Here is a 17787-nt window from a genome sequence, read left to right on the forward strand (position 1 = left end):
CACTGCAGACAGGTTTCAGAGGAGGTCTGGGGTTTCCCTAACATTCCAGTACTTCAGATGACTGAGGTCTTAGAACTTGGAGCAACGTATTCATAACCTGGAACAAAACAATGGGCTTTGGATCAGATTGTACTGTGTGGCTGCTTTTAGATCCTAGATAGCCCTTTGGGTTTTGGAAATAAAACAAAAGAAACACCTACTGTTGGAGGAAGGTGAGTAAATCCGATTGAACATGGGTTTTATTATAGATTACCCAAGGGTGCTAATAGTGACAAAATGTAACTACTTATTCGCTTGCATCATATCTGCAAATTGCCAAACAGTGCCTCTGTTTAAGGTAAGTTAACCCCATCTTGGGGAGAGCGAGCCTGGATAAACACCTGCAAGACTGCTGTGAGGAAGTTTTAGGCATCTGTCAAATAAAACTGAATTTGAACTTGTTGGTTTCAAAGAAGTGCTCCTTGATCTCCCAGCAGCTTTCAACACTATCAATAAGCTGTTGGGTGAAATCATCCAACATCAAGGGGCCAGATACCATCTATATACTGATGAGACTCAACTATGCATCTCCACCCTAGCTCAACAAAGTGATGTATCGAAATGCTTTTTCAGTGTCTGGAGGTTGTAGGAGCCTGGATGAAAAGGAATAGTTACAAGTTGAACTCTGGTAAAACTGAATTAAGAACTTAACATCTTTAGCTCTGAACAGGGTAGTACCCCTTAACAGAGCTGGTCCTCCTATACTCTTGGGGGTCATCTTACTCTCTTTCAAGAAATAGGTAAGAGCTACGGCTAAGAGAACCTTTGCACAGATATATCTATGTGCCGACTACTCCTCTTAAATTAGGAGGCCCTATTTACTATCACTCATATCTTGATTGTTTCCATCTGGACTACTGCAATGCATGGGATTGCCTTTAAAGACCATTCCAAAACTGCAACTGGTCCAGAATTCCGAGTTACAGGTTTGAGTCAGTTTATGCAAATATCACCTCTCTTCTGTGAGCTGTGCTGGCTCTTAGTGGACTTGCAGATCTCTCTCTCTCTCTCCCTCTCCCTCTCTCTCTTCATTTAACGGGAGTGTGCTTTTTTTCTATCATGGTACCTGGCTTACGGAACAGCATATGCTGCAAAATTTGGATGGCCCTGACCTTGACGCCCTTTTGTGCAGTGTTAAAGAGCCAAATTTTTCCTTGAGCACTGGACTCATCTCAGTGTGATTATTACTTTTTTTAAGAGACTGGGTGGAAAGTACAAAATATTTTGTTTTATTTTTTTTTCAATTTATTTTTATTGATATTAATCACCTAGAGTTGCATTTTGATTGGGAGGCCATATAAATCTATATAATTAATAAATATATAGGAGGTAAGGCACTACGCCCTCTGTAAATTTTAATCACTGTTCTCTTCATCAGGTGAAAAAATAATAAAAATAATTCTTTAGAAGACTGGAAGTCAATGTGGCAAATATGGCCTCCTGACTAAAAACTGGATCTATAGTAGGTAGTATCTCTAAAGGGTGACTTCAGCATAAATACAGGTCCTGCTGTGCTGAAGAGGGAACTGATTTTACAGAATTAGTGATTAGAAGTGGAGAGGGCAGCTGAATGGGCACAGTCAAAGTAACGTTAAGTGCAGTTGTACAACTTTGGCTAAATATGGGAACACTGTGGAATACCAGATACAGTTGCTGGGAATTTTAGGGTTTATCAATCTAGTTCTAATGTCTCTCTGACACAAAAAGAAGACCTTTGTTCTTACAGGATTCCCTGCCTTTATTTTAATGCTGTATTATTTTATTTATATATCAAATTTAGAGACCGTCCATCTCACTCCCAGAGCGACTCTGATTATTTACCAGGTCCTTAAAAGAAACTATGTGCTATACTTATCATGAAGTAACTAGCAGAAAAGGATAGAATTTGAAGAAACTAACAAGTGTGTCAACTTTTCAGCATGTATTTAAAAAGAAACTAGTAGAATTAAGCAAATGAAAAGAATTTCATCACTCTTGGCTAACTGTGAAATGATGGAAAAAAAATCAACCATGAGAAAGGATACATTTTTATAATAACAAAGGCTATGTTTTTATAATAATTCATGTTCAGGCCAGAAGTCCAAATTCCTAGATATTTCAGACGGTCCTGGAAGCACTAGAGGGGAGAACAGTTTTATTTAATCTAAATCTATGATTTAATTCCATCATTTTATACAAAATGTTTTGAGGAAACAAAAGGTAATTGGAAATAACCAAAGTACTATTATATTTAGCATAAATGCAAATAGGAAACAGCATCCAACAGTCAAATATGAGTATGAGAGGGAAAACTTCTAAATTAGGGGAATACTGAAAAGAGACATTGAAAGGAAGAGCCAAGAAGATTATATCTCTTCATAATGTTTGGACGTTCTTCATTGTATGTTCTTCAAAAGCACAATGGTTTGAATTGGAAAGTAACCCACAATGTCAAAAAAGGTCAATTAAGTATAGAAAGAAGTCAGCAACGCTCTCTAGTACTACCATAGCCAGACTGTGGCAAAACCTCCTTCAAAAAATTAAAATCTTGAAGGAGAATGAAAAGGCACAAACTTTAGCTTAAGAGATGTCAAATTTTAATAAGCAATGCAGAAGGAAAAGGAACATCATCATGATCTTTTGAAGAAAGCAAAGGAAAAAATAGGGGGAGGCAGTAAGAATGTATTTAAAAATTAATTGGAGCAAGACTCTGGCCAGGCTGGGTTGTTGGATATCCAAAAGTGTAAGAAATATTCAAGCATAATACAGAGATTACAGAGGAAGTAAATGATTTTTTTCACCCCATTTGGTCTTCATTATAAAAGATCGTGGATAAATGTATGTACCCATACTGATTCTCTCACGGAAGGAATCCAAACAACTAAGAAAACTGTAACAAGAGGTTTTTGGACCTCTCGAGACACAAATCTCCAGACGCTGATCTGATCTGATCAGATGAATGCTCCAACACTGGAGGTTTTTAAGAAGAGACTGGACAGCCATTTGCCTGAAATGGTATAAGGTTTCCTGCCTGAGCAGGGGGTTGGACTAGATGACCTCCAAGGTCCCTTCCAACATCATCATCATCATCATCATCATCATCATCATCATCATCATCATCATCATAATAATAATAATAATAATAATAATAATAATAATAATAATTATTCAGATTTCTTAACTGCCCATCTCCCTCAGAAAGGGGCTCTGGGAAGTATTTACCAGAGTTATTAGAACTAAATTGTGAATCCCAAAGATAGTAAATGCAACACCAACTTTTTCAAAGGACTTGGGGAGATTCATGAAGTTATATATTAGTCATCAATACCTGCTCCAAATAGGTTGCTAGAAATAATAATTTTAAAAAACTAATATTAAAACACACCATAGAAATTAGGACAGATTCTGGAAGGATAATTACTGTCTCACCAATCTAGAGATTTTTTTGAGAGTATCAACATGGATCAAGACGAGCCTGTTGACACTGCATACTTGAATTTTTAAAGAGTTTTTGACAAAGTTCTTTTTTCTCTACCTTTGAATAAATGGTGAGCATGTGGTAAGATCTTTCCTAATACCAATTCCTAAATAATTAAAAGGGGCGTTGTCTTACCTGAACGCCTTTTCTCAGCATGATGATGGAGAATCCATGAATGGGTTAACTCTGTCTTCCTGCCCAATTAGACTAAGTCAGTCAAACTTGCCACGCCTCTCCTGGGCCAGGACACCTCCCAGTCATGATGAAGGCGAAGCAAATGACGACAGTCTGACGTGTTGGCTTCCATACCCGACACAGGACCAGATAGACACTAAGGGGTGGGTGTGGATTCTCCATCACCATGCTGAGAAAAGGCGTTCAGGTAAGACAATACCCCTTCTCCAGCATGATAGATGGAGAATCCACGAATGGGACATACGAAAGCTGCCCTGTCCCTATGAGAGGGAATCAGTCTGGGCCTGTGTCCCACCCTGTGGCACTACCTGTTGCAGCACTCTCCAGCCAAATGAGGCGTCTGCGAAGGCAAACCTATCCCGTTTATAATGAATGCCTCACAAAAGGAAAAGGCGAGGATCATGTCGCCGCCCTACAAATGTCCTCAATGGACGCCTGTGTCGCCCAAGCCACAGAAGTTGCAGCACTAAGAGTGGAGTGAGCAGTGATAGCCTGAGAACTGACAGGGAATGAGATTGGCATGCCTCTGCAATACAAGCCCTGATCCACCTGCCTATAGTGGAGGCAGAAACCTTCCGTCCCATAGTAGAGGGTTGAAAGGAAACAAAGAGGGCTTCTGACTTGCGAAAAGACGCTGTCCGCTTAATATAGTGGCGCAAAGCCCTGCGGACGTCCAGATTGTGCCATTGCTGTTCCAAGGCAACAGATGGATGAGGACAAAAATCTGGCAGAATGACTTCCTGCGCTCTATGAAACAAGGTATTGATCTTAGGAATAAAGGAGGGATCCAATCGAAGGACCATCCTGTCAGCATGAAAAACGCATAAGTCCTGTCTGACAGAGAAAGCTGCCAAATCAGAAATGCGTCTAGCCGACGTGACGGCTATCAAGAAGGCCACCTTAATTGTCAAGAACCGCAGAGTACAGGTCCTGATGGGTTCAAATGGAAGAGAGGTAAGGGCCTGCAAGACCCGTGACAAATCCCAAGAGGGATACCAGTGAACCACTGGAGGTTTGGTGTTGCTCGCTCCTTTGAGAAATGAGCGTACCATAAGATGTTGAGCCAATGCCTCTGAATTACCCCAAGTAATACGGTGGAGAGAGCTGCTACTTGTCAGCAGATGTATTGGGCGGCAAGCCCTTGTTAAGCCCCTCCAATAAATAGTCCAAGATCCTCAGGATAGTAATAGCCGAAAGATCTAACTGGTTCTTATCACACCAACTACAGAAACTCTTCCAAGTGGAGTCACAGATCCTGTTTGTTGTAGGCCATCTGGAGGCCTGAATCATCGTAATTACCTCCAATGAATAAGACTCATGTGTCAGAAGCCGCCGCTCAAGTGCCAGGCGGTCAACTGGAGCCACTGGGGTTCTGGATGATGCAGATCTCCCTGGCTGAGTGGAACGTGATCTGGAGGAATCCTCCATGGGGGAAGAGATTGACAGACTTACGAGGTTGGCAAACCACGGCCGTCTTGGCCAGTGTGGTGCAACAAGTATCACCTCTGCCCACTCTTGCAGTAACTTGCAGATGACTGCCGGGATCAGAGGGAGGCAGAAAGGCATACAGCAAGCCCCCTGTGGAAGGCATCCGTCCTCACTGCCTCCGGAGAGGGGAACCGGGAGGAAAACCTCGGGAGCTGGGAATTCGCCAGAGAAGCGAACAGATCCAGTACTGGCCGACCTAACCTCTCCGAAATCTCCTTGAAGAGATGACTCAGCAAGATTCTGGGAGCCAAAATTACCACGTCTATTCTGGGCACAGACTAAGTCGACACTGGGAGGTGTCCTGGCCCAGGAGAGGCGTGGCAAGTTTGACTGACTTAGTCTAATTGGGTAGGAAGACAGAGTTAACCCATTCGTGGATTCTCCATCTATCATGCTGGAGAAAGACAGAAAGCACAAGAATACGAATGGGCAATTTTCTCAATGAAAGGAAGAAAAAAGTGGAGTCCCTTAAAGAACCAAGTCACAGCAGTGCTTTTAAGCTTTTGATAAATGACTCAGGGGTAAAGCAGAAAGCTGGTCTTTTTGGATTATATTCAAATAGCCAAGATTTTGAAAACTAAAAGTGATTGTTAAATTTATTTATTTATTTATTTTTATATACCGCCCTTCTCCCGAGGGAGAGAAAAAATGTGCTTTAAGAAAGTGATTCAATTTAATCAAATGTAAAGTGATGCATTAAAAATCCTGATGTCAAATTAGCTTCTGAGCTGTCTGGAACTAACCAGGTTCATTCAGATATACCATGTCTACCCCCACCCCCCAAATGTACGTATTATTGCATAAAAGAACATGTTAGTACATACCTTGGTTCCTTTCCGCTGCCTTAGGTTTGCTGCTTTCACCACTTTGGCTGGAGTTGAATGTTCTAATAAAAATGGAGAAAAGTCAAACATTAGAACACCAATTTCATTACTGAAATAATCTAGATTTCTGTACAGAAAACGCAGTCTCCATTGAATCATGTACCCAATCACAATTCAGAATTGACAAGTTATACAAGATGCAAGGTTTATATCTCTTCTTTAGTCCACCTCAAAATAAGAAAACTTAATGTCATGCTTCAATTTCTACCAAAGTGAATGTGTACAACTGCATATCCACTGGGATTGGATATACAGTCCAGGCTATAAATTGTATCTGTCCACTGAAAAAAAAGGGCAGGACTGTTTCTGGAGAGTTAGCATGCTTTCTGAGTTTAGGCTCATTAAGGTCTTTCTCCAAAAAGTGTGTCTTCTGGTAGATTGGGGGGGAAGGGATACTCTAATGCAGGTGTGTTCAAACTCAGTCCTTTTATGACTCATGGACTTCAACTCCCAGAATTCCTTAGCCAGGCATGCTGGCTGAGGAGTTCTGGGAGTTGAAGTCCATGAGTCATAAAAGGGCCGAATGGGCAGTGATAGACTCATCCTTATCTACCATCCCTTCTTTGCAGAAATTGCCAGTGAAGCTGATAATTTGAGCCTCTACAGATACTAAATACAGAAACAGTTTTAGAATTTAATATATATCTAGATCTAATGCAGTCCCCATCAACCTAAGGCAAAATCCAAAATCACATCATGCTGCAAACTTCAGAATATTTTCTTACGTTTTCTTCTCAGTTGCAAAAGCATTCTGTTACAGTATACAGGACTATGCAAGGAAAAGTTGGAACAATATACTTTGTTCACCAACAGAAAAGAATAGAAGGTCCTGAACAGGGTTCACAACTGTTAATAAAATTGTAAAACAGCTATTACATGGTTTGAGGCATGATAACACACCAGTTGAATATGCTATCATTTTCACATCTGACTAACAATCTTGCTAGATAGGATATGATCATTATGAAATAGCCTACAAATTACAATGCTACAGCTATTCATAATGTCACAAATAGTAGGATTTTAAAAAAAGAGAACACCCATAATATTTTTCATAGATTTCTTGTAGAATGTCATCTACAAGATATCATTTTCTTCCTAACTTCTCTGTACTGATCATAAGAATCCCAAATACACTGTACCTGAACTAATGTGCAGTTGACATAGAAAAAGCAGACTATTCAACTTTAACTGCATTTCAATGTTTGCATCGCCTATAGTAATATATTTGAAACGTTTCTATTTTTTCCATCAATTCCAGCCAGATAGCTAAAGTTAACAAATTAGTAACCTCTACTTACAGATCTAGAACAGCTATATTCAAAGCCATAACTAAAAGAAATTTTACTAGTTTCCAGAGAGAACTTGTTTTTAACTGCAAAACCTGTCAGTTTAAGCCTATGTAATTAAGGCATTTATACTGTAATAATATCAACAGATCATGTAAGTTTAGCAGTAATTTTTCTTGTACTGCTTATTTATATGGACTTAGATAAAAACTCAAATGCCACTTAGCACATGCACATACAGTATCTCAAAACTCACTAAGATGTTCATTGCTAATATTATCTCGCCTCTCTCTGTCAGTTGCTCATGTTCCAAAGGTTAGACTTGAGCCTCACAATATTCAAAGCCCAAAGTAGGTATACTGCATTCACCAGAATTCTGAAGAAAAATTCCTGATGGAATCAAATAGTAAATGCTCTCTGTCAAAGTAACAGAACTTCAAGTGCTGCTAAAGGAGTACTTGAATTCATTTTATTCAATAGTTCGTGAACTTCCTCTGTCTTCTTTTAATGAAACAGTGTGCTAAAAAGGGAATCTATTTTGGAAAAGTGCATTATAGAAATGCCATGCAGTTTTGAAGGGATGGTTAAAAGTAGAATAATGACATATGGGGGGGGGATTTATTTGCTTCAAGTTTGGGAAGAAGTTATTTCCAATGAGCAGAGAAATATTTAAATAATATCATGGCTGACACTATGAGGTGAGGTTAAAAAAAAGCTGAATCTGAAAACAGATAGTGTGTGTAGGTATGTACACACACACACACACACACACACACACACACACACACACACACACACACAAAACTATCTCCAAAATTGTCTAGTTTTCTCACAGGTAAATTACTTCAATCTCTCTTCCCTCAACCTTTTCACTCACAACTTCACAACTTTATATCTATCCCTTTAAGTTTCGCACCACCATGGAACCATATTACAAAAGATATTCTCTCAGAAGAGATGTAGGAAATTTTACTGTATCCAAATGGCAGAAACTAAGGACAGCTCCTTGATATGAAGCATGTCTAAAATCTGTTTTGCAGCAGGCAACTGTGCATCTTAAAATATAACCCAATCCAATTCTGGGTCACAAGTCTGCCAATTACACTTCAGCAATTCTGGACAGAGTGTTAAGCTGTTCCACACTATAGATACTACATGCTGTCTTACTTCTGTTTAGGACGATCATATAATGAATATTAATAAATCTAATCAGGATTTTTCTGCAGACCTAACAATCTGTGATATAATTTTTTGTCATCATGTACTCGATAAGCACATACTCAGTTTGTGTCAGAATCTTTTGCTAAATGCTTACAATTATTTATTTTTTTAAAAAGGGTAGTAAGATAACCTTAACACCCAAAAGAGATCAAACTGCAGAAAACAGCAAACTAATGTGATAAATCTAGAACTATAGTAACAATAGCAAAGAATGTGCAATTTAAAAACAGAATTGCCATAGAATGTCTACATTACAGGAGTATTTTTTGCTGATATGGACAACACATAAATTATTTATCTAGCAACACAGGACAACAACCCAGGTTTGTTATAAGCATGCAACTCTCTCTAGGATTCCAGAAAAGCAAAACCAGTTTTATTTATGTGTTGAAACAACAGGCAGTGGTTGTTGCTATCTTCGCGGTGGTTCCTTTGAATGTTTATTTGCTAAGTTTTGTTGATGACCGTCTAATTTGGGGCCAATCAATAAAACATTTCTCACTAAAAATCAGTATAAAGGTATTTATAAGTAAAAGACTAAATACCATTAGTGCCGTCCCAATTTTGGATTAATACCGTAAAGGAAGGAAACTCTACAGAAGACAATAAAAAAATAATAGCTGGTCTAATATTAATAACAGATCTCCTTCCCCTCCCCCAGTCCTGATTGTTACCTCATCATGGTGTGTGAGGGGGTGGGGGAGGGGGGGACAAAGAACACAAGAAGTGTATGCCAAGAATATACAATCACAGCAGGGTCACCCAAGGCAAGAAGGTCATCTCAGCTGACATCAGCTAAAATAACCAGGTATTTATCAGTGATACAGGAAGATGCTTGAGGTGGACAGTCACTTTAGCAACAATGACAAAGGCATCATTTCATTTTACATGGGAGAAGGTAACAGTAAACCACTCCTGTATTTTACCAAGAAAGCTGCTGGATAGAAAGTATAACATGACTGACGATAGAGTGCAGATGAAGGGTCTCCCAGGTTAGATGTCACTCAACATGCTACTGAGGAAGTTCTCAAGTGTTTACTGCAAAAGTAGATAAAGCCTTTGAACATCTAATTTTCTCATGTTATTATGCAGGAAAAGAAAATTTGAAGCTGCAAAGACAATTATAATGAGAAAATGGAACCTATGAAATATGAATATGGGAAAATTCAACATATTGGAAGAAGAACTGAACCAACCAGACACTGGCATAACATGCATTAGCAAATTCAGCAGACTGAAATTCATCACTTTCATTTAAAGACCACGTTGTCTATTGCTTAAAATATGGGGGTGGGACAACACTGCTTTCTTTAGTTCGGAAGGATAACAAAAACAATACTTTATGCATTTAATGACCAAATGATATGAATCAGATTTTGTGGACAACCTTTTAATAATAAAAATATCCAAGTTTATGTTCCAACTATTGATGTAGAAGAGGAGGAGGTGGTTGCATTTTATAAATTATTTATTCATATATCACATTTAGAAATGATCAAATGCAATTTGAAATCAACAGAACTGCAATCAAGATGTGCTACTTGAGGTTGGAGATTGAAATGCAAAGTTGGAAATATTAAGGAGAAAAATGTAGCTAAATTGTATGGAAACCAAGTGAAGCAGGATGATTTATTTATTTCTGCCAATTAAATGATTTCTCCATTTTAACAACCTTCAAAAACTAATATGATGACCATATAAGATCACCATATGGAGTACACGAAAGTCAAACTGACTATATTATGTAGAAAGGGGAAAAAAGCTCAGTTATAATAGCAAAGACCTAACTGGGGGTTGATTGCAGAACAGATCTCATATTGCTCATGTGCAACCTCCACGTTAAGCTAAAAATGAAGAATGTCTTCTACAATATGACCTTAAGCATATACTCATGTTCATGGAGAACCTCAGGAATTGTTTTGAAGTACTAAACTTCATTACATGGAATTAAGAGAAATTGTGGAATGAACTCAAAGAAACTGTTAAGGATGAATGTGAAAGGGGACTGCCAAAGAGCACAAACAGAAAAAAGCAAATTGGGTGTCAGACTAAACTACAGAAATTGCCAAGAAGAGAACAGAAGACAAAGCCAAGAAAGACAAAGATCTCAGGAAGGAACTTAACATAGAATTTCAGAGTTCACTGTTAGAACATTGGAGATGAAAACAGATATAAAAAAAGAAAAAAGAAAACTCTTCTAAACTCAGAACTCTGAACTCAGGAGGAGCTTCCAGCCTCAAACTGATATGCTAAAGGACATCAACACCAATACAACAGATTCAAAGAAGATCAAACAAAGATTAAAGAGCATATTGACATTCTTTACTATAGAAATGTCAACATCCAAGATACTACTTACAAGAACCTCTAGTACCAGAGGATATATCAGCAATTGATTCATTATCGAGTTAGAGGACTACAGAAATTGGTGGAATAGCTACAAAAATATGGCAAGCAGCAGAAGAAGAAAGAGTAAAAGTTCTAACCAAGTTATGCCAACAAATCAGAAAACAATACAGTGGCCCAGAGGTTGGAAGAGGTCAATCAACATAATAATACAGGTAGTCTCCAACTTACAACTACAATTAAGCCCAAAATTTCTGTTGGCATGCGAGTGAGTTTTGTCCCATGTTACAACTTTAGCAAGAGTGACTTGGATAACTTTCCTTTATTGAATTTACAAAAAAAGACTTGTTAAAGCTTTGAGGAATTTGTGAGAAGATACAAAGATAAAATGAAATGAAATTAAGTTCTTAAGGCACCAAGATTACTAAAAGTAAAAAGAAAAACTACAGAGTTGATTTGTTTGATCCATGTTAAAACACATTTACTATCTGTGATAATGTTCAGTGGACATTTACTGATCTGGATTGAATGATGAACTTTTAAGGATTTGTTTAGATACAAGATGAGGTATGAGAAGGACAGACTGTTATGTTTTAAGAGAAGGTGATATATATTCATTTTTGTTAATTTGCACTAGTTTTTATCATTTTAATTGCAATTTATCTGCTAACTCATTGAATACATTTTTGTGAAAGAGTAAATTTCATTTGCTTTTTCCCAAGAAGTTATTTTTTTTAAAAAAAATCAGGCCTCAAGATATAGTGTGCAATACACGTAATTACATAAAAATATAAAAACAAGATGCTTCATATCACATGCAACCACAAATGGAAACAACACATAGGGCTAACTATAATTAAGATTCCTATTTTATTCCAGTCTCAGAATCCCACTGCTGACCTGCAGCATGTGTTGGAAAAATCATCTTGATGGGAGCCCTATAAAATGTTGGAATTGTAATTCCAGTATGTTTGGAGAATCAAAGCTTACAGAATTCTAGTACAGAAGAATATACATACAGATATGCATAGAGGTCTAAAAACTGTATCTAAGAGGGCATTTTATGAAAGAAGTTGTAAGTTCTTTATCCTGCAATATACGTAACTCTACAGTCAGGTTTCTGCAAAATGATACATATATGTGTGTGTGTGTGTGTGTATTGCAGTATTACCACCATTCTAAAACTTTAGCACGGTTAAAATACGATCCTTCAATGAAGGATTAATCAACTAACAGAAAAATATCTGCTATTACCCTTCTTATTCCTGTATAAATCCCATGTTATCATGTCACATTTATTTTTTTAAAAAAAAGATTAAGAATAGTCATAATTCTCTCTATAAATTTGGTATTAGTATAAATAGTCCTAATATTGTATACATATAAATGCTTTTTGTGCTGGATAGGGAAAAGAGCAAGGTAATGATTTACATGTTCAAGGTCATTTGTTCAAAAGATTATACTTCTGGTTCTAATTCTAATTCAAAGGGCATCTCAGTCCCCGTTTTAAAGAAACACAAACAGCTAGGTCACTCTTTCCAACCACTCCAAAGACAAGAGAAGAGAGAGAGAGAGAGAAAGAAAGAAAGCTTAACTGTACCTCCTCATTTGCAGTATGTGAAACTGAAGAAAAGAATTCTCGGGAAAATCCAAAAGTTGACTCCCTTTCAAGAAAGTTATATGTAAAATAATCAGTTGGCAGCTCAGATGAACACTTAGCTTTTGAGTGTCCAAGTTTCTAATCCAATCTCAAGCATACAGTCAAAAGTAAAAGAATTATTAACAGAAGGGGGAGGAGGAAAAGCACAGTGGGCTGGTTTTTGAAAAGAGTTCCCAGCTGAATGCCATATTAATCCTTCCACCTGTGTTTGTCTATCATAACCTTGGATTAGAACTCTTGAGAAAATCTACATTTTTTTTTTCAGCTGTCACAAGGCACTTCCATGAACATAAAGTAAACCACCTTCTGAAATTTAACCTTTTGGGAGCATCTGCCCAGAACTTAAAGCAAAAATGGAAGTTGAGCTATGCAATTCATTTCAAAGCATGCGGAAACATAAATGTTGTACCTTTTAAAGAAACATCTTTCCTTGATACCATGCAGAGAAATGAAATACAGAGCCCTAATATTTTGAATCGAGTACTACCTTGCCACCCTGAAAAGAACCTAAAAATAATTGTCAAAATTTTCTTTATATGTAAGTTGAGCAATGTCTCAATTTAGGTATCACATAAAGTCACAAAAACTTAACTTCTATAGAATCAGACTTATTGTTTCATCTGGTTTAGTAGTCTGCAAAATAATTGACAGCATTTTTACAGGTTTAGGCACAGTGTTTGCAATCCCTATGTTATCTGAAACAATATGAGACTGAAGCATTCTGCACGCAAACCGTGCACATATGTTCCGCTTACAGACTGCTGTACTAATAAAAAAAAGAAGTCTCATTAATTGCTACACAAGTACACAGGAATAACTGAAACAATACTATTTGTTGATAGAATAAAGTCTAAAATATTCAAAAGAAATTACTACTGCTTAAGAGCACTATTTTTTTAAGAAAAAAGTGAACAAAATCTCTTCCTACAATCCTGGCTCTGCTTTCGTGCACATACGCAGCTTGGGCTCTAACGAAAAACTTGTTAACAGTTAATTATTACCTACTCAAATACATGATCTCTGAACAGACTGGCAGTCAAGGAAAGCCAAGAACGATCTCTTAAAGCAGTCTCAACTATATCACAATGCTAATAATGCTTCATCTTTGCTCTTTCTTCCATGACAACCACCTATCTCTACCGGAGAAATCTTCCTTTCACTAGACATCTTGCATCTCTACTAAGGTGCAACTGCACAACTGTGCAGAAAATGCAGTTTCAATTGAGTGACAAACCACAATGGAAATCAGAGCAATGTGATCTGCAGGCGGCCATATTGAGAGCAACATGCACATTAGTATGTATATTTGTGTGTGTGTGTGTGCCTGTGAGTAGAGGTGAATACACCAAAATTTCATTTATAAAAATTCTGTTCAGAACCCAAATTTATTTTATGATTTTCATATGTATTTTAGTAACTTTTAATTTGGACGTTGCATGTTGTCCTGAATCAAGCTGAGTTGGCCAGCCATGAAAGTTAAATACGGGCAATCTTCAACTTTTGAATGTGACTTAGCAACCATTTAAAGTCCTGATGGACCTTCCAAAAGGTACGTATGACCTCGATTTGAAGTTCTGGCAGCCACCTCCCCAGTCACATGATCACATTTTGGGCACTCAGCGAAGTGACTCAAATTTACAGATGTTTGGCGCAACCAGGACTGTTCCAAAAGCTGTTCGCCCTGTCAAACAGAGCAATCGCCTTAGTAAGAGAGGTGACCAAGAACTCACTCTGAGCTCCAGAGATCCTGTGTGGCGTTGGGACAGAGTTCCAGAAGGACAACCATCATTGCAGCCCTCCACCAACCTGGGCTTTATGGCAGAGTGGCTAGACAGAAGCTTCTCCTCAGTGCAAAACACATGAAAGCCCACTTGGAGTTTGCAGAAAAGCACATGAAGGACTCTTGGACTGTGAGGAACAAGATTCTCTGGTCTGACAAACTAAGACTGAACTTTTTGGCCTCATTTGTAAAAGCTTTGTCTAGAGGAAACCAGGTACTTACCGCTCATCATCTGCCTAATATCATACCAACAAGTGAAGCATGGTGGTTTTTTAGCAGCAGGGACTGGGAGACTGGTCAGGGTTGGGGGGAAGCTGACTGGAGCTAAGTACAGGGATATCCTCAATGAAATCCGTTCCACAGTGCTCAGGATCTCAGACTGGGCCAAAGGTTCATTTTCCAACATGACAACGATCCTAAACACACAGCCAAGACAACACAGGAGTGGCTTAAGGACAACTCTATGAATGTCCTTGAATGGCCCAGCCACAGCCCTGACTTGAACCCTATTGAAGATCTTTGGAGGGACATAAAAATGGCTTTCATCAACACTCATCACCCAATGTGATTGAGCTTGAAGATTTGCAAGGAAGAATGGCAGAAAATCTCCCAATCCAGGTGTTCAAAGCTTGTTGTATCATACCCCAAAAGACTTGAAGCTGTTGAAGGTACTTCAGCAAAGTACTGCGTGAAGGATCTGAATACTTATGCCTATGTGATATTTCAGTTTTTTCTTTTTAATAAATTTACAGACATTTTTAAAATTCTGTTTCCACTTTGTTATTATGCGGTACTAAGTGTAGAATAGATTAATGAGAAAAAATGAATTTCAGTAACTGTAGAATCAGGCTGCAGCATAACAAAATTGACAAAAGTGAAGGGGGTCTGAATACTTTCTAAATGCACTGTAGCTCGGTGCTGAATTGTGGGGTCCTTGGTGCTCTCTGAGCTTGGTTGTTTGCTGTTTCCCAATTACATAATATCAGTGTGACATCACACCCTTACCTAGTTGGATAATGAATCATCTGTAAGTAAACACTATATTCAAATAATTCAAGGCCAAATATACATATTGTTTGACCATTGTATCAATTTAATATTTTATTTGGGGGCATTTAGTAGATCAGTTTGTAACATATTTCTAAACAATACTTTTAAAAGGGAAAATTAAAATGAAGGGAAATGTTTCTATCCTTAGAGACTGAAGTTATAATGCACAACCATTCCACGCCAAGGAAAATCTTCACATTCAACAATACTGCCCGCAAACATCACATGAAGCATGCAGAATCAGAATCCCAATATCTTCAATCAAGTAAAAGCAATTCTCAGAAAAACTATACACAAACCAATGTAAATTGTATTACATAAGAAACTTTCTGTAAGATGTTAAATGAAAAGTACTGTATCAATTACTACTCTATTAGGATTTTAAAAATACTGAAATTCAGAGAACCAAAGCCATGCATTTCCTTGAATAATTACTGTATTTAGCCTTGTCTGAGAAGTATGGCACATTTGTTTCAGAACAGTTCTAACAGTTGAAAAAAATAAGTGCAATATTAAATTGTATCAATTTAATCAACAGGAACAATATAGAAATTAGAATAAAAGCAAAATTAGAGTAATATTTTTCTCGATCCTTTTTCCCATGTAACTCTTATAGGTACAACTAAATAGAAATGACCATGTCTGTGTCAGAATAGCAATTAAAAAATCAACTCCACTTAAGTTATATTGTATCTCTGATTAAAAACTAAAAGCTAAAAATTACATTAAAGCAATATGCAATATGCATATAATTCTACAAAGATGCAATTTTTTTCACTTTTTTCAAGTAAAATCCTTGGAAAAAAATTCAAATATCAAATTTTTTCTATGTCAAAATGCAATGTCTCGATATTTTATTTTGGCTAGGGAGGATTAAGTGCTGCAGGTATCTTTCTTTTCTAAATAGCTCCACAGCTTGTTGAATGAAAAAAGGTCATTTTCTAAAGTTTTCCAACCATTTTGAATCTGACTCTGCAACAAGGTGTCCTAATTAGGCTGTTTTCCATTGGAAATTTAATTTCCTCAAGACAAAAAAAGCCCCCTTAAAATATTTTCATTATTATTTTTACTAATTAACTACAATAAATTATTATACCATGCTTTGTGAATCTTGTAAATTAAGTTGGGTTGAGAGAGCACCATTGGGCCAAAGTCTCCACGTGAGTTTTTGTGGTTGCAATAAAAACCTGAACCTTGTCCCAATCCAAGTTAATCACCATACTGAGCTAGTTTACAAGACAGCAGAAAAATTGCTCTACAAAGTAACAGAAATAATTTTAAGGGTGGTATTAGCCAGAATCCATTTATTGTCAGCGTTCAAAATACTGCTTAATAAGACTAGCTGTAGAAAAACAGTACGCTGCAGCTATTATAAAATTGCAAATTTTTGACCAGTCTTTTCTTACTGTGTTAATTGATTTTCAAAAATTCGGACCGAACAAAACTCAAAGGGTCAGTTACTGAAGCATGCAAGTACAAAGTTCAGGTTAATATTGGTACATGCTAAGAATGGAGAAAAAAAGATCTACAAATAAGAAAGTGTGTGGTATTTTAAAATCCAGTTCTAATATAACTGATTGATCAGTCCACCTGTATAAACAAGGTACTTTTTCCTAGAGAACCAAAAGTATATTTAAATCAGTTATTAGTTAAGCTGGGATTGGTACTGTTCTGTTTTCTGGGAAAGAAAAATGACAAGGGGCACATCTACTTTGCATATTACACAGCATATTCCTTGCATAAAAGGAATATAAATGCAACAAAGAATTGTTCACAGGCTAAATTTCAGCAAAACAAACACATTCCAGCTAGGGTACAGTCTGAAACACATTATTTTAAATTAAAATTCTTTTAGATGATATCAAATACAAAAAACTTCAATAATTTCACACTGGCACAAAGCCATATGACAAAAATAATTTATTCTTACAGTGTAAATGAATTTAATGTGAAGTATTTCTCTCTATATTTAGTTAACACCTTGTTAGCTGATTTAAAACACCCTATTACACAAATCTATATTAAATACATAAACTGGAATATCAGAAATGTATTTAAAATTACATCAGATTATTTAAGCTAGTTAGTCCACATCACAATAAAGCTGGCCATATGGATGTAGCCACAAAAAACCTTCAGCTTAAGGAGCAGCCAGAGATAGGGAATTGCAAAATTTAAATCTAAATTTAAATCTAAGTCTCTAGTAGTCTGCCCAGCCTTTCTGGCAGCTAAAAGATCAAAACCTAATTGCAAGACTAAACTACCTAACATGAATTCTTACTAGATTTTGTATTTTACCAACTTCTTCAAAAATAAATCTACCTGAAGCATCTGTCCCCTGCTTCACTTTTCCTGGGCTTCCTGCTTCCAGAGAATTC

At 37.1% G+C, this 17787-nt stretch overlaps 1 protein-coding gene across 5 annotated transcripts in view; it reads right to left on the reverse strand.

The window, feature by feature from the left end:
* The window catches only part of LARP1 (La ribonucleoprotein 1, translational regulator), an 86682-nt gene that overhangs the window by 38763 nt on the left and 30132 nt on the right, over positions 1 to 17787 (reverse strand). For all 5 annotated transcript variants that reach the window (XM_083353550.1, XM_083353549.1, XM_083353553.1 and 2 more), the window contains exon 2: positions 6004 to 6065. In XM_083353550.1, coding sequence (XP_083209676.1) covers positions 6004 to 6065 — 62 coding nt within the window. The remainder of the gene's footprint in view (positions 1 to 6003; positions 6066 to 17787) is intronic.

This window comes from Vipera ursinii (assembly GCF_947247035.1).
Source record: "Vipera ursinii genome assembly, chromosome: 2".
Taxonomy (NCBI): domain Eukaryota; kingdom Metazoa; phylum Chordata; class Lepidosauria; order Squamata; family Viperidae; genus Vipera; species Vipera ursinii.